This window comes from Poecilia reticulata, chromosome 3 (genome assembly GCF_904066995.2).
Source record: "Poecilia reticulata chromosome 3, P_reticulata-male-v2, whole genome shotgun sequence".
NCBI lineage: Eukaryota > Metazoa > Chordata > Actinopteri > Cyprinodontiformes > Poeciliidae > Poecilia > Poecilia reticulata.
Window position 1 is genome coordinate 9,366,131 of NC_088832.1, and position 27,748 is coordinate 9,393,878.

At 41.6% G+C, this 27,748-nt stretch overlaps 1 protein-coding gene across 19 annotated transcripts in view; it reads right to left on the bottom strand.

The window, feature by feature from the left end:
• The window catches only part of neo1a (neogenin 1a), a 210,354-nt gene that overhangs the window by 2,906 nt on the left and 179,700 nt on the right, over window positions 1-27,748 (bottom strand). For 6 of the 19 annotated variants that reach the window (XM_008404716.3, XM_008404707.3, XM_008404715.3 and 3 more), the window contains 17 exons: window positions 27,632-27,681; window positions 24,002-24,146; window positions 21,427-21,537; window positions 21,119-21,313; window positions 19,182-19,277; window positions 13,872-14,104; window positions 10,065-10,203; window positions 8,677-8,784; window positions 7,839-8,033; window positions 5,812-5,844; window positions 5,544-5,612; window positions 4,719-4,851; window positions 4,352-4,596; window positions 3,675-3,767; window positions 3,223-3,393; window positions 954-1,286; window positions 11-147 (listed from right to left, as the gene is read on the bottom strand). In XM_008404716.3, the coding sequence (XP_008402938.2) occupies window positions 11-147; window positions 954-1,286; window positions 3,223-3,393; window positions 3,675-3,767; window positions 4,352-4,596; window positions 4,719-4,851; window positions 5,544-5,612; window positions 5,812-5,844; window positions 7,839-8,033; window positions 8,677-8,784; window positions 10,065-10,203; window positions 13,872-14,104; window positions 19,182-19,277; window positions 21,119-21,313; window positions 21,427-21,537; window positions 24,002-24,146; window positions 27,632-27,681 (2,486 nt within the window). The remainder of the gene's footprint in view (window positions 1-10; window positions 148-953; window positions 1,287-3,222; window positions 3,394-3,674; window positions 3,768-4,351; window positions 4,597-4,718; window positions 4,852-5,543; window positions 5,613-5,811; window positions 5,845-7,838; window positions 8,034-8,676; window positions 8,785-10,064; window positions 10,204-13,871; window positions 14,105-19,181; window positions 19,278-21,118; window positions 21,314-21,426; window positions 21,538-24,001; window positions 24,147-27,631; window positions 27,682-27,748) is intronic. The other 13 variants (XM_008404729.3, XM_008404717.3, XM_008404712.3 and 10 more) reach the window with 9 other exon arrangements.

Consider the following 27,748-nt stretch of genomic DNA (forward strand, 5'->3'; position numbering starts at 1 on the left):
GTATACTCACGCTGTCCACGTCCTCCAGCATTTTGCTCGTCTCTGGTACATCGGGGGCGTTGGGCACCGTTACGATCATTGGAGTGCGCGTTCTCCCTAGTGTTCCAATGGAGGCTGTTTTTACAACGTGAGGGTGAGTGGGAGGCCCTAGGGGAGGAAGAGGCTTTTTAGTTAGAGCTGGCAGTATTCATAACTCTGCCTGTACACATTTCACTGAGCCACAACCTCAAAATGTCACAGTTTTTTGCAGGGTGGCGGGTTGACAGACCAACACAAAGTCTGTCAAATGTCCTCGTTTCAACCTGAGAAACAAAGACATTTCTCAGGTTGAAAAGTCAAACATTTTCTAGAAAAACCTCTGGAAATTTCAGAGTTTTTTCTAGAAAATGTTTGACTTTTCAACCTCAGAAATGTCCTTGTTTTTTCTTGTTTCCCTGAAAACTCTCATCTTAAAGTGCTTTAAGGTCATTTCAGTCAGACTGAGTGGACTTTATTGCTAGGTTTGCAGTTGTAGCATGCTCTTACCATTTTGTCATGATGGGTTAAGCAGTGCTACGTTAGATCTTCAAAGCTTGGGGTATTGTTTTATAAGCTGCTTCAAATTTCCACTTAGCCTTATTTATGAGTTGTCTGCTGTGTTTTTTGACTAAAACCTCTGAGGCCTTTGCAGAATAGCAGAGTTTACACATAGGTGGATTATTTAGTGACTCGGTGACTTCAGAAAGAAAACAGCTTGGAAAGGGATTTTATTTAAAGGCGGATATATAGAAAACAGTTTTGAAAGCCTTTTTTCTCAAAGACTGCTGAACAAATGAGCGTGATTATTCTGGATTACAGTGAATGTGGATTGAACAGGAATGCGAGAAATTTGAAGGACGAACATTAACTTGGTCATAAATATCAACAGAATAAAACATTGTAAGCATATAAATAAAGGCTATAAAACAACTCACACTGGTGGTAAACAGACTCTGGGTATGTCTGAAGCGAGTGCTCACCGGTCTGAGCGAGCAGAGGCGTGCTGGGCAGGGCGGGGGACTCGTACGACGGATGGCCGGAGACCGGGATCGCCGGCACGGCGAAGCTCTTGAGGGGGTGGGCATGGGCGTGCGGGTGGGCTGGCCGGTGTGGCGGCAGGTTGCTGGAGTAGCTGGGCTCTTCCTCAGTGGTGGTGGAGCCGTGGTAGCTGCCCTCCGGGTCAGCCATGATCTCGGAAGGGCAGGAGACCTGGGAGGAGGCGGTAGGTGGGGGGAGGGGCTCCGAACTCGGCGTGTTCCTCACGGACTCTGGAGGAGAGGCAGAGGAAGTAAGTGGAAGAGCAGGATTTAAACCATCGACCTCAGTGACTGTTGGGTGAAAGAACTGTGCAGAAGAGATGAGGATGGAAAACACAGAGAAATTAAATTAAAGAGTTCTCCAGGGTGTCATCGAATTGGAGAACTAAGTACTAAAGATGACATTTTGAACCCACTGGCTCATTTGTTTCAGCTTCCATAATCTGAATAAATTACAGTTTTGCTTGTCTTGGGTGCAATTTACATTAATGGCTCTGATTTTTTGGCAACATTTGCAATTTAGATGCATCATCTCAAACTCCACATTATACACAACCAGGGACTTCATTAAAACGAGAAGATGACGGCGACAAAAATAAACAGTCAGCTGCAGATATTCTATGCTAACATGAACGACGTCTTCTGACCTTTTCCGGTTAACCCGTATGAAACATTATGTGGAAGACAACAAAACCTGTAAATTCATCAGAGATCGGAACGAGCCAATTATCTTTTGATCGCTAATGGAATTCGAATGCTCAAACGTATTTTTCCTGTTCGTTGACTGCATCGAAATCAAAAGGTCTCATTTTCTGTCTAAAAACGCATCAGTTAACAGGATCCGGTTTGAAGCACGTTTTTTTTCCTAGTTTACTTAAAATTGGATTAAGTTGATGACATATGGTGTAATTTGTAAATGGGTGTAATCTTGTAATTGTAGCATTGTCAGATAGGGAATCTCGAGCTTTTTATGCGTTACTGCGATTGGAATAATAAAAAATAAGAATTGGTCAAAGTCAGATTAGACAGGATCTTAATAAAAACTGGAAATTGGTAGTGATCAGGAGGAGACACCTGATCCAGGCATTTCTTAGCATTCATAGTATTGAGCTCTATGCAAGAAAAAAATATGATACACAACCATGAAATAATTGCAATATTCAACAATTGATTAAACAGGTTTTCTAGATTTACAGTGTCAAAATCAGAGAACGTAGGATTCAAACCTGGTGTTAACATCGTTCACCGCTTTGTGGCTCTACAGCGTACAGCCAGTAACAATATCAATGATTTGATGGTAAACCTTTGCAGTATTTCTCCTCTAGAGGGAGTTTATATGATGAAGCAATTATCCCGTCAGCACAGCTTTGTTTTGCTAAATTAGCGCTGAATATTCCTACAATTTCAAATGCACAGAGTATAAAGCAACTATTGTCAGCACAATTTCAATGGCATCATTAAACCTCTATTTGAAACAAATCCCATTTGTCCAATCTATTGATAAAAAGAACTATTTCAGTGAATTGATATATATAGCAAGTTTCTTTTAGGAACTGCATTTTATCACCTTTAGTTCAAAATCTAAAATACTGATCAAACCTCAACTAAATTCTGCGCTGTGCAGATATTTATTCAGGCAGTTTTCCATTGATTGTACTCCATCTGGGAAATCAGAAAAAAGGCCTATTTCGTATCTATGTTACCGACACCTTACATAGTTTAAAACTGCAGTATTTAAAGCAATTAACGCTTATTCAAGATCCTTTAAAACTGTGATTTTTTTTTTTTTACGCTATTTGTGAAAACACCTGTATGGGGGGGAAATATAAATTGTTCATCCAAAAACTTCAGGGTTGAAGAAAAAAGCTGGCAGGAAAGTGTAATGATATATCAAAACATTAAGAAAAATCCTCATTTTATAATCAACTGTTTGAATCTAGGCTCTTCTATTGCAACAAGACCAAAAAAAAAAGGAAACTGGCTTTGGCATTTTAATCCCATCATTATTTGAAAAACTAGAGAAAATCTACGAGACAGTAGAGATTAATTCCAAACGTAACAAGATGGCGGCATTTGTCCGTAGACGAATAATCAAATGTTCAATAAGTGACAGTGGTCTGCCCTCGTGTGGCTTCCTCTGGCTGTCCAGCAGGGGGCAGTGTCTCACCTGAAGAGTCCACCCTCTCTAGGTGGGAGATGGGGGTGGCGCAGGCGTGCGGGCGCGGGTACCCGCTGCCTTGATGGTAGAGGTAGCTGCGTGTCGGTGATACCAGGCTGCCCATGTGATAATGGTGATGATGGTTATCGAGGGAATGGATGGGGTGAGCACTAATCACGGCTGTGAATTGAAATGGAGGTGGATACACACACACACAAACAGGATGAGAGATGCTTAATGAACGATGAGGATTCACGCATGCAGATTCCTGCGATAAACACTCTCCCGCTCTGGGGTTCGTCACTCAGGAAGTAAGACAAATTCACAAAAACACAAAAAAAAAAAAAAACAAATCATAGAAGCATGGAATAGATGAATCTGTTGCTTTTGATTTCGAGAGATTTATTTATTTTTTCTTCCATAATTACTACTGAGTTGCTGTGACACGTTCACACACTTACGCTGGGGTGGCTGAGCGTCAAAAGGCATCATCATTTTAGGCCTCATCACCCGGCGGCCTGCGAGTGTGGACATGCTGTCGTCTGATTCGTGGCCTAAAAGGTACGGTGGAAATGAGCCAATCAGATCAGTTGCTGTTCTGACGTTGAGTGTTTCTAGTTAATGATCCCTCATTACTTTAATCCGCTTTGTATCGTTGTGATATTTCCAAATGTCAACTCCGGTTGTCGCCTGCACTTGAAGGAAATAGCCGTAATCAACGAGGGCTCGCGGCGTTATGATGTGTAATGAGCATCGTGAGCCATGTCATGATGCAGCATGAAATGTTTTGCATGGCAATCACAGACAAAAAAAAAACAACAAAAAAGAAGAAAAACACATCCTTCACTAAAAATTGCCCAATAAACCTTCAGACAGGCTCCTGGAAGCATACCTGCAGGTTTTTACTGAATTTCCAGCTGAGAAATTGAACTCACTTTTTTTCTTTTTTTTTTGGTCAATCTCTTGAAATGCCACTTCCTGTCTGCCAGGCAGAGTCAAACTTATGCTGGGTGTTATTATGAATGTGCACTGAGGCAGCAAAGGTGACATTTCGCTTTGATCCGATTTTATTCCAAAACATTAACTTAGAAGTGTTGCCTTTTAGGGGCGTTGTGGTGGGAAGGGGGGCAAACCTGACCTCGGTAGGAGTTGCGCCTCTGCTGCAGGTGGGGGTTGCTCTCCAGGCCGCTGTCGGCGGGGGTGATGTCCTGCGAGGTGCGAGGGATGGGCGTCTCGGTCATGACCGGGTTGGGTTCTGGCGACTTGTCTATGGGTTTCAGTTCCAGCCTCTCGTGATGAATCCAAAGGTCCGGCGGCTTCAGGTCTTTGGAGTTTCCCTTGTACTTATGGGAGCCATTGGATGACTTCGAGGCCGCTCGCTTTCTGCAAGGGGGGGGGAGGGGAAATGGCACGAACGCCTCGTTTATATAAGCAAAGAAGACGACCGGAAGAGAGAATGACGAAGAAACAAATAACAGAACGAAATGAGTTAGTGAAGATCTCACTTCTTCTGCTGGGACGTGCTGCGCCGCGTGCACAGTAAGGCTCCCACTACCACCACTATGGTGGTGAAGACTCCCACTGCGATTATGCTGACGATGATCACGGTGAGATTCTCATTTCTCGGACCTATTTTACCTCGAGAGGAGAGAAAGTGAATTAGACTAGAAGTGCTAAGTCACATGCACAGGAGCACCTTGAGCACCATTGAGCTGAAGTTGCCGCTTCAGGCTTCATCGGTCGTTCATATTAATGTGAATTTTGGTGTCTGAAAAGCTCTACTGGTGTCTCCACCACCACATTTGAACTGAGATCTGGTTCAATTGTGGTGGGTTGTATCCACACCTGATAGTTCAATCAACTCGGTTCGATTGGGGACTAACATTGCAACGTTTGTTACATTTCCACCTGGTGCGATTTGTTTTCACACAACGATGTGTCAAGCAACCCAAATCAATCAAAAAACCATTCTCTTACATACGGTGGGGTGCCACCAGGAACTACGGAAGAAAACGACAGGAAAACCTCAGAAGACACTGAGTGCAACTTCGTTCTTCACAAAACATAAACAATGGAACGGTGACAGATTGTACCAATAAAGGGATTTCTCTTTTGTCTTTGGCAAAAGATGACGAGACATTTCTCCTGCTAATGCATGATTGAGTGCAATGGTGCTTCTGTGATTTATTTTGCTCTTTCTCCATCTCCTTCTGCTGTAAATGTCATTCTTTGAGAAACAAAGCAGGGGTGGCCTTCCAATTAGCCATCCAATTAGCTTTAAAAGCCAATGGCAAACACAGACTAGTCAGCAGGTGGGATTAAGGACTTACCATCTGAATTTCGAGGGACAATTGGATACAAGTTGCCTGAAGGTCCGGGCTTTGGTGGGATATTTAAAGCTGAGTCAAACAGAGAGAAAGAAAATAAGATTCTCCAGGCCTTCTGGTGCAAATTCAATGGTTTACAAACTCTACGAGCACAAACACAATCTGGCAGTCATGCATTGCAAGTTGTCATCAGCCCAGAAGATGGAGATGCTTAGAAAGAGAAGCACATGAGGTGCAGTTGGCAGTGATAAAGTGAGAAGAGGGAGTTTACCTTGGTCATTAGCCATTTTGTCAGAGGACTCAGCTTAACAGGCCAAAGGAGAGCAGAGAGGAAGAGACAATAAAACGCAAAACAAAAACAGTTAGACGAGAAGAGAGGCAAGGGAGAAAGAAATATGGGGGGTTGGAGGGCAGATGGGGGACTGTGGGGAGGACGAGGGGCAAATCTAGAGGAATGAAAAACATGTGAGAAAACCAAAAACCGTTGCTGAATAGACAGAGCAGAGCAGATAAAAGGAGCAAAGCGTTGATCCAGAAATGATTCAATCGTCCCACAATAAAAGCACAGATTGATTTCCAAAACTTAAAATGCTTTGCAAAACAAAATAATAATAAATAAATAAAAATTATGGCAATAAAAAAACAGCCCTGCTAAGTAACTGAAATTAAAACCAAAATGAGCTGCGTGTGGCTCCCCAACCCAAATCATTAATACGATCTACGCAGCGGAGCAGATTTCAAAGAGGACGACTCAGATGGAGGAAATAAACGCAACTTAGGCATAAAACAATCTATAGCAAATAAAAGTAAAGAATATAGTTAGATCAGTGTACGATTTTAATTTAACATGTCAGAAGAGGGATTATTAGTTAATGGGGCAAACTGACAGGAAACAGCTGCTGTAGCAATAAAAGTTTTAAAGCTGCCTTAGTTGATGTGTAGCATTTGTAATCCACCTACAAGGTTTGTAAAAGTATTTGAACTTGATGAAGATTTTCACATTTTCTCACATTACAACCACAAACATCACTGCATTTTATTGGAAGGTTATGCAGGTCGTCAAAGTTAACGTGTTAACGCGTTAACGATTAATCTAAAAAGCTTAAGGAGCTAATATTACATCACGTGATTAATCGCATTAATCTGCTTTAATCTCCTGTGGAGGGTTGTTCAGATCATAGCAGCGCGTTACACGGTCTTGTCCTGCGGTCAACAATGCAGAGTCGCAAACACAAGTGAATAGATGAGCGAGGAAAGTCAGGCTGGCGTGTTCAAAAACGCCTCGATGTGTGCAGGTTTGGATAAAACCAAGGCGGGGTGTACATGTTGCAATGAGGGATTATCCTTCCACCAAAGCACAAGCAGGTTGTAGTTAACATTTCTTAATTTACTTTTGAAACATAATGATTTATTTTGCAATTTCTTGAATATAAAAACCTGGAAAAAGTCATTTTCAGATGTGTTTGGTTTGAGAGAATACAATTTTTTTGAAAATGTCCATATTTACACCTATACTTACAAAGTCTATCATGATAAATCACAGCGCTGGAGTGCGATTAACCTGATTAAATTTTTTAAGTGATCAACAGCACTAATACTTATGGCAAAAATGTAGAAACTTAAAGCAGGGAAAAACCCAAAGAATGGTGTCAGAAGCTAAGTTCAGAAGCTTAACTCGGTTTGCCGCAGTAATTTTTACGCAGCAAAGATTTTATTCTTTATTTCTACAATATTTTGACAAAAGAAAAAAAAAACATGCACTTTTTTCTTCCACTTTCAGAGTTACAGTTTGCCGTACTTTGTTTTGGTATTTCAAATAGAAACCGCATAAAATATATAGGACTTTGTGCTTGTGACGCAACAAAATGTGAAAAGGTAGAAAGACAAAGGCTGTACGAAAGCCATTGTTATTATAACGTCACTATACTAATATCCAGAAAAAACAGCTTGGAATCACACAAATGGTAATTATTCAATTTAGATTTGGTGACATTTGTTTCTTTCTTTTTTTTTTGGATGCAAGTTTTGGCCAGAAGCAACTTTTTCAATAAAACCTTGTTGCTCAGGTGGAAATTTTTGTTTTTCATTAGTTTCATTAGTGGACAACTAGTTATCCGTGGTCTATGTTTGCGATATAGCCAAGAAAGAAATACAACTGATTAATTTATTTATTGCAAATCATAACAGCAGCCATCCTGTACAACAACAACAACAAAAAACTTAAATAAGATTTGTAAGCCTTGCTGATGTTTCCACTTTGATCTGTGGACCGTTCTCCTGCACATTTTGGACACTTACTCTTGGGAGTTCTGAACTGAACTGGCTCCGACATGGGCCCCATTCCTTTGGAGTTCCTGGCCTGGATCTTGAAGTAGTACGTCGTGTCCAGAGTCAGCTCCTGGATCTGGTGAGTGAGGCGGTTCCCCACCACAGGCTCGATGACCCAGTCGTGGACCACCGCGTTGACGTCTGTGCTGTAGTAGATAATGTAACCTGAGAGGACAAGACAGGCGGAGTCAGACTGCATCTTGAAATTTAGAACGGGGACTTTAGTTTGCACTGATGGACATAAAACTTCAAAACATTTTCTGCAACTCGGCACACAAGACGGTGGACGTTCATGTCGATAACATTTGTAATTATTCATTTCAATAGGGGTAGTATTCCTTAGGATGTAGATTTAAATAACACTTTCCATTTTAAATTGTGGAATTTTTAAGGTTGAGCAGCAAAGGATTATGGGATGTTTAACCAAAATAGAAAAGCAATGTTAGCACTGGGGTCATTTTTCATTTTAAAGAACAGGAAAGCATAAATAACTTTAGTAAATATCGACAGTATTAATATTGGATATTGATTGATATCAGCCCAAATTTTCTTACCAGTGCATTCTTAATTAGAACTACGTAAATTATATTTCAAGATAACTCGGCAATAAAACTCATTGAAAAGTTAAATTAACATAGATGTTTAATACTTTAACAAAGAATACATAAAAGAAAAGTTTGTTTCTCCCTCAGCAGTGGAAAATTGGCCCCATTATCAAATCAAACCTCTATTTCAGATATAAATCCCCCACATATTTTTATGATGCATGCACAAGCGCCACAAGACAGGAAGTTAGTTTGATACTCACCGGTAATCTTCCCATTGGCTTCAGAGGGAGGCTGCCAGTTGACTATTATGGTGCGTGGCTTGTTCTCTTTGCTCACCACTGTCACGTCTTTTGGGGCAGAGCTGGGGACTGAGGCACGGACAGAAGGAGTTAAACGTGTTTTTAAAATGGAATATCAGATAGAAAATAATTGTGTTGCTGTGACTGATATTGTTTGACCTCATAGGATCCATTTGTTTGCTCATGTGTGCGACAAACCCCTCCCTGGGACGGAACAGAAACTTTTAGAAAACAGTTTAAATTCTCCATTTGTCACTTAAAGTACCTGCTTCGTTCTGTTCGGTGTTGTGAAGGTGTTAATAAAAATCTTTTGTTATATTTTAGTGTGAAAAAATACAGTAAGAGTGTTTATGTAAAACTATTTTTAATGGCTCCTAACGCTAGTTGAGTGGAACATCTTCATTTAAATTTGAGTTAGTTGAGTTTTAGATTAGATTTACTCTTGAAGCTTAAAACTCTCCAAAATACTAAAATATATACCATGATTTAACTGCTTATAAAAACAACAGCAAAAACAGGAAAGCAGAAATAGCTCTGTGTCTTTATTTATATTTTTTTTAGTTGCAAAAAAAATATAGCCAATATCATTTGCACAGACTGTTACACTGCCCTAGGTATATTGTTCTTTTAACTTCTCGCTCTGTCAATGATCTGCCCCTCTGTGAGCATAATTTCATTCTGTGATGTAGAGATATGGCATCACATGCACAACACCAACAGGTAATACTAAAACAAACCATTGATTTACTGGGACTAACTAATTAAAGGGAAACTATATTCACAAGAGGAGTGCCCTATAGTTTGAAGGTTGAGATCAGAAAAGGACCAATAAAACCAGTAAAGGTTTTTTTTTACTCCATCTAAAAGCAGTGACTGGGGCAGGTGTTGGTTTGTGACTCCTCAGATGGAGAAACATGGCCATGGGTCTGCAAATCAAGAAGAATACTGGAATAAATATCAACAAAAAAAACCCCAACAATTCTCATTCTTATTAATTTTTTTCCAAGTGTTAGTCTGATTGTGTATTTTGAGGTTGATGTGTGGTTATGCCTACTTTCCTCTGAGGAAGTCGGGTAGAATTATCCCCAATTACCAAATTTGAGGCAAGCTGCCTAATTTGAACAGCAGAGCTGCTCATAATACCTGTCCAGATTATTGTACCGTACTGCCATCACTTATCTTCTGGTGTGTCCCCTCCTTCCATTTGGGCTGCAAGAGGTTCACTGTTATTCCCAACCAGCTAGGGGTTTGTCACTCTGCAGTCACTGATAATTCTCTCATGATGAATGTTTCTGCAGGAATGTGTGTGCGTGCGTTCGTGCGTGTGCGTAAGTGTTGGCGGTGTTTACTGGTCTCAAAGGTGGTCCCTTGAGCGGTCATGCTCCATGTGCTGGCGCGGCGGCCCTTGGTCACCATGACGGAGAACTCGTAAAGCGTGTTGGGCTTCAGGCCTGTCACTACGTGGCTCAGGCTTGTGCTGTTGGCCATCTGGAGGAGTAAACAAGCAAAGAGAAACGCGAGGAAAAAAAAAGAATAATGTAGTTAGAAAGACAGAAAAGATGAAAAATGAGAAACAACCAGAAAAAATGATAAAAATTACAGTTTATGAAAAGACTTCTCGTCTCCCAAAGGCTAGAATGAAGAAGAACTTTATAAGATAATCGGACTTAGAAAATGGAAGAAAAATGTTTAACACGAGTAGGCAAAGATTTTTTTTGGACCCACCTTGGAGGTGGTACGAGCCGGACGCAGCCAGGTTTTGCGCGCAAGTCACTTGATTGTCAGCAGACTGTATTCATTGATTAGCCCGTGGACTTACATCATCTTCACCCTCACCTTATCCAATTTGAGATTATAGAAGTTGGCATGATGACGAAAATAGTCAAACCTTGAGGTCCAAATCTCTTTTATCAATTGTGGCGGAAGAGCTCACCCAGCATCAACTGGATTGGGGAAATGCGCAACAAACGTACATTTTGGAGAAACTGGATGCCCAAGAGTACTCGAACAAAATGACATAATTGGAGCGTCAACCACAGCTCCCCCGTGAGCTATGTTCACGTCCACATAGTGAGGAACACACCGCCGATGGAGACACAGCCAATTTGACTAGAACCAAACCAGACATTAACCGGCTAGAGTGAGGCTTCACAATGGAGAAGGTGCAAGAAGCAGTTCGATAATCACACCAAACGCACAAAAATTGGCCAGGCGTCTACCTCCTGAATTGATTTACGTGCACCATTACACACCTACTAAAAATAATACGTCGGAAAAGTCTGAGCAAATAAAAACACTGCAGGTCGCCGTTTTCTCACGGCTTACTGCACTCTGGTGACGAGAAAAACAATTTTCTGCATACTGAAGTGCTCTTTAACAGAACCGCAAACAGGCTCTAAAAGAATTTCAAACCTGCGCGAGAAGTCTAGACAAAACAAATGGGCTCTACAACCACAAAGAAACACTTAACCAAAAACACACCTTGCGGACATGCTTAAACGCTGACTTATGAAACCATTTTACTTGCTCTCCACTGAGTCAGGCCGTCATGAAAAAATAAAGCATAAGTAGGAGAATCGGGTTAAGCAAAGGAGCCGGATGCCACGGCAGTTCTCCGCTGGGGGGCTGCCAAACAGAGGGCAGTGGGGTAAGCCGGCAAAGCGCTCCACTCTTTAGCTGCACGCAGCCAGTTTAAGAGCAGTCATTCCCTCAATAATGCACAAGCCTGTCTGGTTAGACTCGATCTAAGAGAGGCATTAAAGTGACAGCGCTTCTGTTGTTTGTGTCTGTAGAATGCCAGAAAAACACAAGGAGACGCAGGACGACGTCTCCAGAGCGCAGCGCCGTCTTAATTTATTTGATTTCATTAACAGGACAGGAACATAATAAGTCCGAGCTGCTCTTTAATTATTGTCACGCTGTGTGAATCAGCCCACTTAGAGCATCCGCTTGTAACAAAAGACCGAGCTGTTCGTGTTGAACTTGTGTTGATTTACTTTATGGTCCATTTATCGCGCAGTGTTTAAATGGCATTTTCCCCCTCTGTGTTCCTCGGAATAACAATAAATAAATCACGAATCTCTTTACGTTGACGTCGAGCGGCGTGCGTTTGAAGCCCGTCAGCTGACTCAGTGCGGCTTCCCGGCTTGCGTTCGTTTATTTTGGTGCGTCCCGTGAGCTGGCGGCAGGGAGAATGCATTGTCAGATCTACACCCTCTTCTCTTTTTTCTTCTGCCTTTGTTTGTCTTGTCCTTGTTGAATAATTTATCAGTAAACGCAAGCCTTTATCTGAGCTCTGCTCAGTCACTGTTTCCACACACGTTCACGAAACCAGAAGGATGCAGGCAAACGTGATGACCCCAAACTGAGAAAACTGCAATTTGAATTTTACTTTTAAAAAAAATCCTTAGCCGTTACTCAAGCTAAGAACAAACAGCTATGAAATTCAAACCGCGGCTCTGCTCGGGATAAATATTTATAGTCCTGCTGTTTCTGTCCGGAAAACAATGTTCAAAGCGATTTTCAAATTATAGGAATAATCTTTCTGAGATTACAACTACTCATTAGCATTGTCCGTTTTCCTCCTCAAGAAGCATGTTGAGGGTAGCTGCCATGCAAACTGCTTCTGTCCACAACGGTCAATAATCTGGACAAGTGAGTGGCCTCTTCCGCTATTTAATATTTTCTGATAAACTACTGAAAATGTGTCCAGCGTTCTCTCTGCATCAGGTTGGGCCTCCCACATGTCATGTCCTTGAGTCTCATTTAAAAAGGTTTCTGACCCTTTCAGCTTCCATCCACAACATAACAGTGGCATAACTGTAAAAGTTTTTTTTTTTTGTTATGTTGTGTTTTAATGTACAGCACTTTGTATCAGCTGTGGTTGTTTTAAAGTGCTTTATAAATAAAGTTGGTATGGTATGGTAATATGCTTGTTGAATTCTATAAAAAAATACTCTTTTGTCAACAAAATAAGAACAACTAAAACACAAACAGCCTCAACAACAGTTTTATTTATAAATGTGTTTATCGCCTTTATATGCTGTCAGCTATCACTGTAAGATTCCCACTTGTTCTACCAACACCCACAGTATGTAGATCGGACCTCGAGGTTTTGCTCGAGGTTCCTTCCTGTTCCAAAGGAAGCTGTTCCTCTCCCCTGTCGCCTCATGCTTGCTCATGATGAGAGAGTTTTTGCAAAGTCAATGACCTCTTCGCTATATGACATTAACTAATGAACGAGCTGAGCTGATAATTTGCTGATACAAAGTAAATCTATTACTTTTAAGATATATAAAAAAACCTCTGTCTGTAAATATGTTTAAGTCTATTTAGTGAATAATTTTGTTATTCCATTTTAGGTTGAAAAAGGCTTATTTTCTTATTTCAAAAGGAAAACAATTATTTGTTTATTTGCATCTTTTAGTGTATTTCCACTAATACAACCAAAATAGGCTAATTTCTTTTATCTAATTAATCATCAGAATAATTAATAGAATAATCAATTACCAAAATAAAAGTTAGTTGCGGCGTTACATACAACTGCAAAAGATGCGCCTCAATTCTAAGCCATTTTATGCATGTTTATCAACAACGTTAATAAATGTGGAGGGGGAAACTAGACTGCAAAATTATAGATACTACACATCACATTATATTGCATTTATAGCTTCTGGTGAGACAACATCATATAGTTTACATAGAACTCTCTTTTTAGTGCAAAACTGTTTAAAGGATAGTGCACTGCGTTATCAGTCTGGAGTTTTACATGTTGCACATAAAACAAAAGCGAGTGAAGCGTCTGTCTGTCGCTGTATAGCTCCAACGCTTAAATGACAACAGATGTTTTTGTTCTCCGTTACAAACGTCAGCACTGTGTTTCCCCTGAGGTCCAGAGCCGCCGCCAGATTACTTCGCTCTGTACCATCATGCCTGCACTGCCTGCACATCAGCACCTTCGGTAGTGTCAGAACGCACGACAAGCAAAAGCAAAATAAGGAAATTCAGAGGGTATTAGATATCAGTAATGTTTTATTTAGAGGGAACAAATTCAGCTTTTCTTGGAGTGAATTGCCCTATAAATAAACAAAAGCAGGGCTATAACTCGAGTAAACAAGATTTAAAATTGAACAAAACTGAAAGGAAAAGTCTTTCACCTTCACTTTGGTGTTAGCGGGGATGTTGGTCTTCCATCGCACGGTGTAGTGGCGGTTGTCTGTGATCTTCTGGTTCTTGGGCAGCGAGTTGTCGGCCCACGTCACCTTGATGGTGTCGTGGCTCAGCACGGAGGCCTGCACGCCCACGGGAGGCATCATGGGACTGGGGTCGGGTGCTGGGGTGTATGGAGCATGGAACAGTTCGTACAAGTCAACATCGGGGTCTATGGGGTCTGCGTGTCAGGCAGTAAAAAGCCCGCATGCATTGATTGCACACACACACACACAATAAAAAAATTAAAAAAAGACAAAAATTAAAAACACAACGGGAAGCGTGGCGTGGAGGATGAGAGAGTGGAGTCGAAACAGGAGCAGTGGAGGGACGGAGAGGAGGGAAAAATAAAAGGTTAATGCGTTAAAAATGAAGGTCGGTGGTGAAGAGGAGGAGGAGGAGAAGGAGCAGAATTGGGGTTTTGGGTGGGATTGGGAAGGTGGAAGAGAAAAAGAGAGGACACTATTAGAAAAAATAACAGACACTGACCTCTAGAACAAGCAAACCTACAGAACTGGTTGCTGTGTTTAATCTACCCGACAGTGTGTGAAGCTAAAGTGACGGCAGCACTACGGAGAGACAGGAGGAGATCAGCTATTCATGGCAAGATTAACTGCAAATGGGAAACCAGAGTGAAAGACACCACAAAACCCACAAAGACTTACCGAGAATATCTGGTCTACTTTCTAGTGCATATCGTAGTTACCTTGAAATAAGACAGAACTAACTATTTCTAACTTTTGAGTAAGAAATAGGAGCTCGTTTTAAGTCAGTAATTCCTTAATCTTGATGAAAAAGTGCTGGTTGTAAGTGAAATAATCTCCCAGTGGAACAAGATGTTTTTCCAATATTACACATTGAACTGTCTTGTTACACTGGCAGATTATTTCACTCACAACTAATACTTTTACATCAATATTAAAGGGGCAGTGTTATGCAAAATCAACTTTTTTTTTCAACTTTCTATCAATTGGATATAAAGATACAACTACTGCATGGACCTAGCGCCGCCTTCAGACATATTTCTTTTAAGTCATGTTTGAGATATGACCGAAGGTAGCAGTTACTTGGAAACAAATGCAGCATTATGCATTTGTGCCTAGAGCTCCTATTTCTTTCTGAAAAGTTATTTGTAAGTTTGTTTTGTCTTAATTCAAGCGTACAGAGATATTTTCACTAGAAACTAGGCTGAAAATATGTGGTAAGATTTTGTGTTTTTGCGGCGTACATGCAACTGCTCATGAAGACGAAAACGTTTTCACCCAGTCGTTTCAAAGAGAGGCAATTCTGACGTGTTTACATCATCCAGCTTCAGAAAACAGCAACTTTCATGCAAAGAGAACGATCGACAGGGCACAAAAAAAGTTTAAAGATGTTGCTGTCGCATTCAAAACCGCAAGAGGAAAACCGAGGCTTTAAGCACTCAGCCCGTCGGCGGTGGAGGAGAAAGAGAAGTGTCGCGAACAAGAGGAAGCACTGAGGATTTACGCGTTGTGCTGCTTCCAATTTGCAGCTCACAAACAAAAAGGGAAACGCTCTGCTGAAGAGCGGCAGGGAAAACCTTTCTGATATTTGCCCGGCATTATGCGAACTGCAGCCTTCACTCGGTAGGTGGCACTCGAAGACATCCTTCGGTGAGAAACCGCAATGTGACAACTGTGTAACGTTTTATCCAATATGCAGATTCAAAAAGGGGGGCGGGAGGTGGCGAAGAAGAAGAAATGTCCAATTTTGCATAATCACCTGAAAGAAAAGGAAGCCTAACACGCATGGCAAAGTATGCCGACTGTGGAAGACTTCCCTGGTTTAGCTCAGAGCCACAATAGCTCAGAGTTTAGCTCACAAGAAATCCACTTGCCTGATTTAGTATGTATGAATCACGGTTTAACTCATTAATCTGCACGGATCATCCACCATGGTGTCAAGACTTTGAAAGTCTTTCGTTCTTTGCAACTTTTATTTGCTATATTTTTTAGCACCTCACAGTGAAAAACAAAAAACATTATTTAGCATATTAGAACAAACCCCAACATAACATAGCTCATAAATGGCACAAAATTCTCTATTAATCCAAAATTTTATCCAAGTTTCTTCAAAGAGTTGTTGTTGCTGACGGATGTGGGCAGGAAGGATACCCTGTAGCAGTCTGTATTACTGTGAATCTAAAGGGGCCCCTGACTGTCACAAGTCTCACAGTCAGTCTCCTGAACAGGACTGGCCTTTGTGATGCCTGTCTGTATAACTTGGGCACTGCTTGGTCCACATTTTGATAACAACTCATCTATGAACGGACTAATATGATTCGAACATTGGTTTAGTTCAATCGCTGATTGTTGGCTGTGTATTCTGTTTGCATATATGTGTTCTATGGCTATGGGTATAGATTACAGTCATATATAAAAACTAAATATTAACGATGCACTGATTACGTTTTTCTTAGCCAGTACTGACTTGTGGTTTTCTTGCCAAGAACAATAACCTGTTTCTTTATTCCTATAGGCTCCCCACATCGTCTGAAGAGCAGAAATCGGCTCTCGTTGACGTAGATGAAAATTAGCATTTTGTCCGGAGAGAGCCATCTGCCTGCTGAATTTGACACCAAATCCAGATTGAACTATTTTGAGAGAGCTCTCTGCGAAGTTTTGTATGATGGCTCAAAAGTATTATACCATGTTTTAAGCGAAAATGGGCTCATACATCAACGCCGATATTTCTCTTTAGTCCGCTTCCAGTATCAGGGGTTTGTATCAAACCAACGTCCCAGATCCACGTGGCTGTGCGTCAACTGTTCGGATTTGGTTTGGGAGCCTTAATGCAAGAGAGCACCAGGCCTGGTAAGTGGTCCGTAAAAACCACAGGAAGTTGTTGGTGTGAACTGCATCCCTCAGAGCAAAAAAAGGAATACAGGTCTGGAGGTCGAGCGACACAGTTTCTGCAGAATGAATCCTTTAAGGATGAGCTTCTGGTTTCACTGCTCCTGTTTCTGAACTCAGTTTAGTTGTGACGGGAGAAAAAGCTTCGCCTGGTCACCCGTGATGACACTCCTCCTCGATCATCTGGCGGTGCTCTACTTGCTCCATTTGACAACTCTTTGTACGGAGGTGCCCTCATTATATCCCCAAGACGGAACCGTGTGTGTGAGAGAGTGAGAGCATTTTGAAAATCCAAGCATTCTCGTGGTTGCAGTCAGGCCCTCAGGTTTTAGAGTGGCACGAAGGTTGCATTTCTTTACCCAGCTTTGAAGAACGTGCGTAGCGGCTCTTCTTTGCTGAGAATCAGCCGCGGGTTAAAAAAATAAAAAAATGTAGCATTACACGTGGGTGAAAAACCTCCCTCACTTCCTCCATTTTCAAGTTAAGACGTCACTGTCATCCGGTATTCAGCCCAAGTTCACCAAGTTTTTCCTTCACTTTTTCCAAAAGTAAAGCACCATATGTAGGTCAGCGCCGTCTTTTTAATTCCGACTCGAACAAACTGGCAGGAAGAGGAACGCGCCCCCGAGAATTCGGTAGAAGACGGCGGTGGCGGGCTTTTCGGTTTTGCTTTTGAGAGGAAGCATTTGGATCTGACGAAGGGGTTGCCAAAGTCACCACGGGGGGTCTTGCGTGAGTGCACAGAGTGAGTAAGGGAGTTAGGATGAGAGGGAGCTTTTTTAGAGACAAGTGTGCACCATGTGTGTGTGTGTGTGTGTGTGTGTGTGCGTGCGTGCGCGTGTGTGTGTGTGTACACGTAATAAAACTCAGGCACCCCCCCTCCTCTCAAAGCATGTTGACGTGACTCATGTCGCCAGGCACCCCGCCCCTCTTGTGTTCCATGGTGCAACAGTGCTGCAGTGGAGACAAACTGCAGCGATCAAGGAGGAGCGGGGAGGCGGGTGCAGACGGCATTCTGGGACGCGCCAGGGAGCGCGCTGCTGCTCGTCTCCTCGCACCGTCACACGAACTGCGTGAACTCAGCCGACATGTGGTCTAACTGGAAGCGTTTCGCACTTCTTCTTCATGAGGCTCCACGGGCCGCGACACATGCTCTGCCTCTCATTGTTAAAAAGTGAGGTTTGATGAAGTGTGCGTCACCTGGCAGGCGGCCAAACAGGTTGTCCTTATTATTTAGCTAACAAAGCGGTTTTACTGCGCTGCAATGAGACGCCTGGGCAGATCAACTCTCACTAGACTTTCGCAACGTTTAACATTAGGTGGATAAAATGCTAATCCTTACGACACTTCTGCTAAATTTGACTTTCTTTTATACGTTTTTAAGTAACATTTATGTGCTAAAATTAATTTTAGACATGAGAAGCAACCTTTTGTCTATTAAAATTTTGTAAGTAGCTATTGTATAGCATTTTTCTGAAATTTTTAATTGCAATTATTAGGATTTTTGGGATACAATAATAAAAATAAATTAAGTTAAGCTCTTGTGTTCTTAAAAATATAACTCCACTTGCTAGTTTTCCTGCACATGTAGCAAACATGTTAATCATCTGACGAGGGCACTTTGAACTGCCTTGTTGCTGAAAATGTGCTATATGAATAAAATTACCTCATCTTTCCTTTAGTATTTATCTGTAAAAATTACCATGGAGGAAGCTAGGTGCGCTAAATATTTTCAAAGTTGGCAAAAACAAAAACTCTAAAAACCTTCTAAGACCTTCTGAAATACACCTACCTTAAATAGCATTTCTAAATGATATATATCAAGGATTAAATCCTTTTTTAAACGACAACACAAAACGCAATGCTGACTTCAGACCCCTAAACCTCCCGCCTTTCTCCATAAAAGTTACTTTTCTATAACATTTCTGCCTGTGCTAGCAAATTAAAATGTGGATTAAAAAACCTCATGCTCCCTATCGTAATAATCAGGTCTGCTCATATAGGTGCATCATTTGAGGCTCTGATCATTTGATTAAAAAAGAAAAAAAAGAGAAGGAGAGACTTGGGTATACTTACAGGCCACTATTGAAGAGAGTTAATTAAAGCAGCGAGACAGGCTGATGACCCATTTTCTGCCTGGTAATTTAGAGTCGAGACACACTGTGTCTGATAATGATGCCAGGTTAGAGAGAGGGCAACGAGAAATGTCAACTGAATCCAGAGAAGCATGAGCAGCATTTCTTCCTCCCCCCCTCTGTATTGGCTCCGATCAGGAAAAGGAAAGCTGATTTGCTCTCAGCTCCTAACGCGGCCACTGAATTCTTTCTTTCCGCCGTTTTTTCCTTTTCATTCCCTGTAAAAGCCGCAGATGCGTTGAGTTCGTACCTGACTGCACTCTGGTGGCTGCGCTCTCGTACACGGGGATCCCCTCCCCCACGTTGTTGAAGGCCTTCAGCGTTATCACGTAGTGGGAGCCGGAGTCTGCAGGACGAGAGACAGAGGTCGGTGAGTGAGAGAGAGAGAGAGAGAGAGAGAGAGAGAGAGAGAGAGATGACCCGACGCAGCCGGTCTAATCAAGCCAAACTCCAGAGACTCTCCGCATCATAATTGCGATATTAGCGCCACGAATATTTGAACACACAAGCTCCACTCAAAGTGATCGTGACGAGAGCTTTAATTATGAATGCTGAGACATTGGCAAAAGCTTCCTTTCCACTTTGTCACTCACTTCTGGACACAATCCTGATTCTTCAATCGCAGCATAAGATGGTGATCAATTATCTCATTTAAAAACAAAAAAAGGCCAATTGTCGACATAACAGATGCAGCAACAAAGAGCTCTCCATTCCCACTGAAAAAAAGTTGCTGCTTTCTAAAGCTTTAGTACGACATAAAATTAATTACTTCTGCAAAAGTAAAAGATGGCACTCAATAGATTAATTACATGAAAAATAATACATGTCAAATGTTTGTTTCTGTTCATTTTGATGTTTATGGCTTAAAACTAATGGAAAACCCTAAATCCAGCTTCCCAGAAAAAGTGTCATATTCATGGAAGGTTGAGTGGAAGGAAAAGCTGCGCAAACACCAGGGATAACCAAAGCCTTACATGGGCAGAGAGGGAAGTTTGTGATTGCTTAACATGTCAGCAGAGCCACATGATCGCATTCATGCCACGCTGCATGGATGCCGTCATTAATGCAAACAGAGCTCTGACCAAACGCTGAATGCATGTACTGTACAGTAGTCGAAACTTAGTAAAAAAATAAAAATAAAAATCTTTGCTTTATTGGTTTTATGTGTTATTAAATTTCAGGGTTTTGATTTACTGTAATCATCAAAGGTTGCAGAAATATATATTTAAAGTATTACAGTTTGTGTTTAATGAGCCAGTACAATTCATGAGGCTCATTTTTGGAATAATACGATATCATTATGATATCAAATACATAATGATATCGGGGTGTCCCAACACAATTGTACACTTGCAATACAATACCGATATTGTAGCTTTGAGCATCGGCCGATACAGACGATGCTCAAAGCTACTTGAATATATGAACTTGAATATATGAATGCATATATTCATGCTGATATATGTATTATATAAGCATGAATCATACATACTTTTATTACTTATTTTGTAGTGTTATAAAACACTTTACCAAATGATATTTCTGCTGAGTCAGTTGTATGAGAACAAATGACCTATTTACTATTAACCAATTGGTTTGCATGTGGGATACCGGATAGGAATCCTGGGCCGTACTAAATGTTGGAGTGCAGTGTTTCAATCAGCAAGCCTCTATCGGATAGTTTAGATGCAGGAAGATTTAATTCGATATTTATTTTTTGGGTTGATCTAGGACCGATATTCTACATCTAATATCGGATTGCAACAACCCTAATTGATATTTTGTGAAATGGAGATGCAGCTGCACATCCCCAGTTTCTTTTAGCTTTGCAAAAATAGTTTTATTTGAATGTTCTGACCTTTAACGAGTGTGTGTGCGCCTATTAGTCCAATCAGTGTAATTAGTGGCTCAGCAGTAGATGAAGCTCTAATTAACTCCTTCAGCCTCCACTACCTGGTAGCAATGGACCGTTTCACAGCATTCGGGTGTCTGCGTCTTTGCTCGTTAGTTCATTAAATGCAGTCTTTAAAATCAGACTTGATCCGTTTACCTTCTCAGGAAACACTCCTGCTGTAAGAACCCATATTAAGCGCAAAGACAAGAATCTAATTAGCGGTATATGACAGTTTCTCGAGCGAGATTATGTTTCTAACAAAAACCCAAACATAAAAGGAAACCCGTTCATACTGAGGTTCTCGATAGTATAGTAGCGCTGCTTGTAGTCCACTTTGATGGTCTGAGCGTGGGGGCTCCCGATGCCGTAGCTGATGGTGTAGCCGCGCACCACGATGTCCTGATTCTCTGGCGGCGTCCAGCTCACCACGATGCTGTTGACCAGCGGGCGGACGTGCAGCGAGCTGGGCTGGTCCGGTACGCGAGATTCTATTGGGAGGAAATGCAGGAAAGAAAAGTTCAGTACAGAAGCTTAGCGGCCGCAGCGCACAGAGTAGATCCGGTTTAGTCTAGTTTGAAACGAGAAGAGCAGGACTCGTTACCGTCCAGGTCGCTCTCAAACGTCTCTGCTGGGACCCACTCGGTGGCCGGTCCGGTCCCGTTCACAGTCACGGCCGACACGCGGAAGGAGTACTCGGTTCCGGGCTCCAGACCTAAACAGGCAAACCCAGGTTCACAGGTGAGGCTTCACAGACAGATTGATTTTCGTTTTTCACAGATTTCACAGAAAGAAAGAGGAAAAAAAACATTAAATAATAAAACAAAAAATAACTACATAAAAGTCCTTGATTACATTACTGATATATAAGAAAAATACTGCTTCTACTACTAATAAAAACAATAATAACTAACTAAATTGACACAGCGCGCTCCAGAGTGGAGGCAGCAGCCGCAGCAATCCCAGGGAACATTCTTTACGACATGTTCATTTTGAAAACGATCAGGAGGTAATTCTCAACTTTTAATTAAAGTTTTTAGTGGCTCGAACAAAAAAGTGTGCGCCATTATAAAAAAGAAAAAGAAAAAATAAAGCTAAACCAATGAAACCACGAGATAAATGGAGGCACAAAAAAGCGAACAGTCAGTTCTCCCAGAGAGCTTAAAGCCAAACTTCACACATTGATTCATATTTTATAGGCACATCTCCCTCTGAGGGCGCCGCGCCGCTGCTGGGTGCTGCTTTCAGTACTCGTGGATGACGGTGGGTGCCTGCTGACAAATGGGGTGCTTCTGTATTAATTTGCAATAAAATTTGTCACTGTCATCATATAGTGCTATTTGCAAGCTACGCTCTAATCCTCTAGTCATTTCTCTCTGTACTCGCTGTTCTACCGCCCCTCTGTTCCCCCCCGCCCCCTCTGAGGGTGTCTTCTAAAGACCGCCTTGCCATCTATGCCTTCGAGGCTACAACACGTCCTTCTTAAAGCTTCTGAACCAACAAACACCCCTTCTGTTCCGCCCCCCCCGGAATGATCTCCAAAATCAACTTTTAAGTGTAAATTCTCTTTGATGCGGCGCGCAGCGGGAGGCCGGGCCACTTGAAAGTTGCTGAGACAACATCTAATATTAATCACCATTTCTGGCGATATCGTGCGGGCTGCGGTTGGTAGCGAGCGTGTAGTCTTAAGGCAGCAAGGCTTGTAACTCTAATTCAAAGTATTTAGATGAAACTGAAGCCCTATGATCCGGCAGACGATGTAAATCAGCGCAGGTTCATGACGAGTTTGGGTTTTAAATATTGCAGCGCATAAAACAGACGCACTCCGCTAAGAGAAACTGGAGTCTGAAGGCGAGAACGCTTTAACAACAAAACAATCCAAAGAATAAGGAAAGAAAATAGTATCTGGGAGCAGAAGCAATTATAATCCACCTTGATTAGAGTTAGGGCATGTTATAAAACACATGTCCAAATCATATTACAACAATATTTGTTTCCGACAGGAGAACCATCAATAGTTTTAAGTCGAAAGCAAAAAAGAAAAAAAAAATCACTCATTACTTTCACACTGTTTACAGCTTTAAAGACAAGTGTGAACGCAAACCAGAACAGAGTCAATATCTGTTATGTACACAAGACAGCTTGTTCAAGCTGCAATGTTCAATGATTCAAAAGCTATTTATGTAGGAATTAGAACACAAGAAAAGAAAAAAAAACACACCCTCAAATTGTGCAAATCTTTGTAGTTTTACTTTGATTCTACTTGAATGTTTAATACTTTGATGATACAAACAGAAATCTTTTTTCTCTTGCAGAATGTTGCTCCATATTTGTGTGTACAATCCATCTGCAATGCTTTAAATTGACTTACTGCAGCAGAACTAGCCAAGAACCTACTAGCATCCTAACACTTGATATAAGTATGAATAGTACATGAATCCCTCTTTAGTTTCTTCATTACTGCAGAAACTCTACAAACCCAGAAAACCTCACTGCTAGAGAACTTAAGCAAATGGTGACATTTCGTGGGCATCAACCCATTGACATGATTTAAATTGCTAATTGGTTACTTGAGAGACATGCCTGGAAAAACAGTTTTCCGTCCTTCCAACCCAAATGTTACCATGTAGCGTTTGCTAAAGGTTTTGTTCAAAGCATTTAGTAAACTGACATCATTGTTCACATCTCTTTCGGTTCACCAATTGCCCCGGTTGAAATTCTACTAGAGAAATCCAGGTCAATGGGAGAAATTCCAGAAGGAGCACTAAAGGGGAAATGAGAATCGAGTAGAAATGCGTAGGAAGTCGATGGCCAGGCTACCGTATGGCCAAATCAACACAGAATTAGTTCCTCAGACATAAAATTAGACAAATTCTACAGTTTTTTGAGACTCAAAGTGCCAAAGTTTGTACCCCTGCTGTCAATATTTTGCATTGTAACAGTAGGGGTACCAAAACCAGTGTCACTAATGATTTTGCAAAAATGAAAAGCTTCTTGACATATTTTTCTGACTCAATAAGCTCAACTAAATGTTTTCTACATGTTTCATTGTGTGTGTGATTATGCTACGTTAAGGCTATCTACCCATCTTTACTAACGATATCGGTATAAGATGGTGCCTACGAAGTTGTCTTTCTATAACAGGAGTAACATCCAGACTATCACAAGCGAAACATCACCATCGATGAGCTTGTAGAGCTCCGTCCCAGCAGTGGTCACAGCTGATTCGCTCCTCCGTGGAACTTTCCGGTAGCGTATCTTGTAGCTGGTGATTTCCCCATTCTGGCCGCTGAGCGGAGGCGGCTGCCACCGAACCATGATGCTCTGAAAAGCAAAGAGGGAATCGTATCAAATGATAGCAAAACATTTGAAGCCCGCAGCTATAAAAGGTGACCTCATAAGTTCATTCACACAAACGCTTGGCGGTGTGGGGAGGAAGCCCTTTGTGTTGATGTGGCTCCCCAGGTTCCCTCCTCTGTCTCCTCTGCACCTCCCCTTCCTCCTGACGTGGGGTGCCAACAGGCGAGCCTCACGTAAACAAACATCCCTTTGAGCGCGAGTGTCAACCCAAGCATTACGAGCGAAACGAACATGAATAATGGAAGCGGGAGTCCTGATGGGCGAGGTGTGCGCAGAGTTTGAAGTCGTGTAGCTACTCTAGTCAGAGATGAATTTGGGGCCTTTTGTTGGCAGGCTGCGCTGTTGCAGGATAAAGGCATCGGAGTTTGGGTGTGTGTTTAAAGAGATAGATGGGGGGTAGCTCAGCGTGGGAGAGAAGTTAATTAACGCTTTCTCACTGTCACACCGATGCACAAGAAGCCTGAAAACACGCTCAAGCTCCTCCCCCGCCGAGTCGAGGGAATTGAGCAAATTAAAATTGGGTTAAGTGTGTTCAATTATTTCCATTTTTCTTATTACACTGTGGGCCGCTTGTAGTGGGATGCATGTTGCCTTTCTTTCATCTTCTCCCAGATCGCAAAAACACATTTAATTGACTTTGAGAACTCACAGGAGGGAAGAGGTGAGCAGCAGATGACAGGAAATAGACGAAAAAACATCAACATGACAGAAATTACATCAAGGTTTTCACATTATGTCGCATTTGAAGGTTCAACCCTCCTTCAAACATGTGGAAAAAGTCATATTATGAAGAATTGTGTTTCAGGATGCTTTCTTTCACAGCAGGGATACGGAGGGAAATTTGTCCTTTTATTCAATAAAACGAAAATGAATTTTAATCAAAAGTATAGACTCTGATCTAGACTTTTAGAATTGTTTTTTTTTTAAAGTAAAGTTTTGCCAACAAAACCTATTTTTTCTTGATCACTATTTTTTTCTCGTGAAGTGAAAAATAGAAACTTATACCTGCAGATTTCAGAAAAACTTGGTTATGATTCTTAAACGTTTGGTTTTGAGGCTCCCTTTTTTTTGGTTGAACTTGAGCATCCAGGGCCAAAGGAGGAACAATGCGAGACCTGTTCCTATTGGTTAGGAATCAGATACTGATCATCTCACAGTTTTGAATTTTGCCCAGAACTCCAAAGCGAGTGGACATACCAGAAGACATGAGGTTGCACAGACAGTGACTGGTAAGAAAATTTAACAAAACTTGTGCGTTTCAACAGATACTAAAGTGGCCATTTTTGCCAAGTTTGAAGCTGGGAGAGATCAGCATCTGACAAAACGTTTTTTGGGGGGTTGAAATGAAATGACTGTTATTTTGATTGAATAATAAAAAGGCAAGTTTCTCTCCATAAGGAAAATGGAAACCAGGGTCTTGGCATATTTCACCACCTCAAACGTAAGACCTTTTAAGACCAGCGTGATAAATTTGCACATAAACCATGATGGACACAAAAATACAGCTAGCTAGTTAGTTTTTCTCCTCCCTCCATTTCCACTGCAGGAAGCAATGGTTCCTGCTAATATAGTTAGCAGGAATATTGCTACTGAGAGAGGTAGCAAGGGTTTATAGCAGACCTCAACTTTAGATTTAGCTAATATACCCTTGATAGGTAGCAAGGGTATTTTTGCTATGTTGTAGGCCTTAATTAATTTATACTTTTGAAGAGTTTTCTAAGGATACATAAACACCCTGGGAAACGTATCACTTGTTGGGAACATGGAGCCAAATACAAGGTAAAAACCCTAACCATGCAGGCAGAACTACAGCATAATGGTTTAGATCAAAGTGTGTGGTGCTCCTTGATTGATCTTGTAAACAGAAATAGGCTAATAGCTCAGTGTCTAAGCTAGCAGAGATGTACACTAAAAGACACGCACCTGTTAACGGAGGCTAAGGTGACTAAGGAGTATCCAGGTGGCTGAATTAAAGGCACTTCAGATTTTCGTTTTGAAAAGAAATGCGAAAACTTGAGTAATTCTCATTCTATTGCAAAATTAAGAACTACATTTAGTTAGAATATATTGCCAAATAAAACACAGCGAAGCTTATGGCCATAGAGACGAAACGTGAAGAACTTCAAGGGGAAGGAACACAGCCATTTGTTTTCCTCTTTCCATTTTGCCGCACAGCCAACTGCGTAATTTCTCTTTTAAATGGCCAAAGCATTGTTTTCCTAATGGTAATAATTAAATGCCCTTTCAACAAAGAGACAAAAAAAGAGAATAAAATAATAATTAAAGCTCGTTTTAAATTGGCTTTTTCTGGGTTTTAATTATCAGTTCACAACACTATTCCTTTGAGAGTATCCTCTTTATTTCAGTCTTAAAATTAGTTCAAGGGTGTTTTCTCACCAAAAAAAAAAAAAAACAAACTCATCCAAGCATGCCTCAGCAGGGGTGGTCAGTTTGCACTCAAGCTGGGAGGCTGTGATAGGATTGTCTGTCAGTTCCCCCCACCTCCAAGCCCCCAATTTGGGCTATGCATCGACCAGTGAAGGGCTCAGAGTGCTGCTTCAGAAGTCGATCCTCGCACCCTGAGGTTTTGCCCATCTTTCTTTCTTTTCAGTTTTCTTTTTGGACTTACTCTCTCCCATGTCAGGAGTGTGAAAAAAAAAAAAAAAACATCTTTTGTAAAATTTAATCCATCACCCTCATGGAGATATACAATAAGCAGGCCCACAGCTCTCTGTTTGAAGATCAAATGGCTCAAACGGCGGGAGGTCGAGGCCTGTTTCTGGTTTTAACGCCGGCCGCTGCTCACCAAAGCCAGCAGCCACCTCGGCGAGCCGCGTCCAATCGAGAGCTTCACACGAGAACTGTGGCATGTCTCAGTAAATTCAGCAACTGGAGCGAGCGAAACAACACAAGCAGACATTTACGTTAAATGCTGGGGAAAAGTGGAGGTTCTCTCAAGTAGCTGCTGCCAAAAGCATCACTTCTGCTTCTTCTGTATCAATATATATTTGAGCTGTAGGCAGTTAAGCCGGGTTGCGTGTACACATTGATACGGGATAAAACCTTCTGACAGGCAAATCTCCTGTCGACGGAAAGATCGATGAGGGTTTGCGCGCCGCCTTACTCAGCTGAGGCTACAAGCCTCTGATGCTGCTAATCGCGCGGTGTGGAAGGACGTCGCGGCCTACAGGCTACAAATCTACTCGGCTGTTTGTGTCCACTCGCTCCCTGCTCGCGAGTCGGCCCGGGAGGATTTTGGTGCACGAAACAACAACCTGGATTTTGATTTGTATGCGTTCGAGGACGATGGTTTGCATTGTGCATTTTGAAATCTGTGGGAGCAGTGTGTAAAGCAACAAATGCTTTACACACTGCTGCAGGTACAGAAACAAAACAAGACCAGCTGCAGGTTAGCTAGCCAGTCGTTAGCTTCTCCATTTCTGTCTTACCTTTGAGTTCTGGACCTCCAAGGTGAGGTTTTGAGGAGGGGCGCTTGGAACTGTGAAGACAAAATAGACAAATAAACATTTCAAATCTGGAAGAACATATATGCAAGATAAAATATC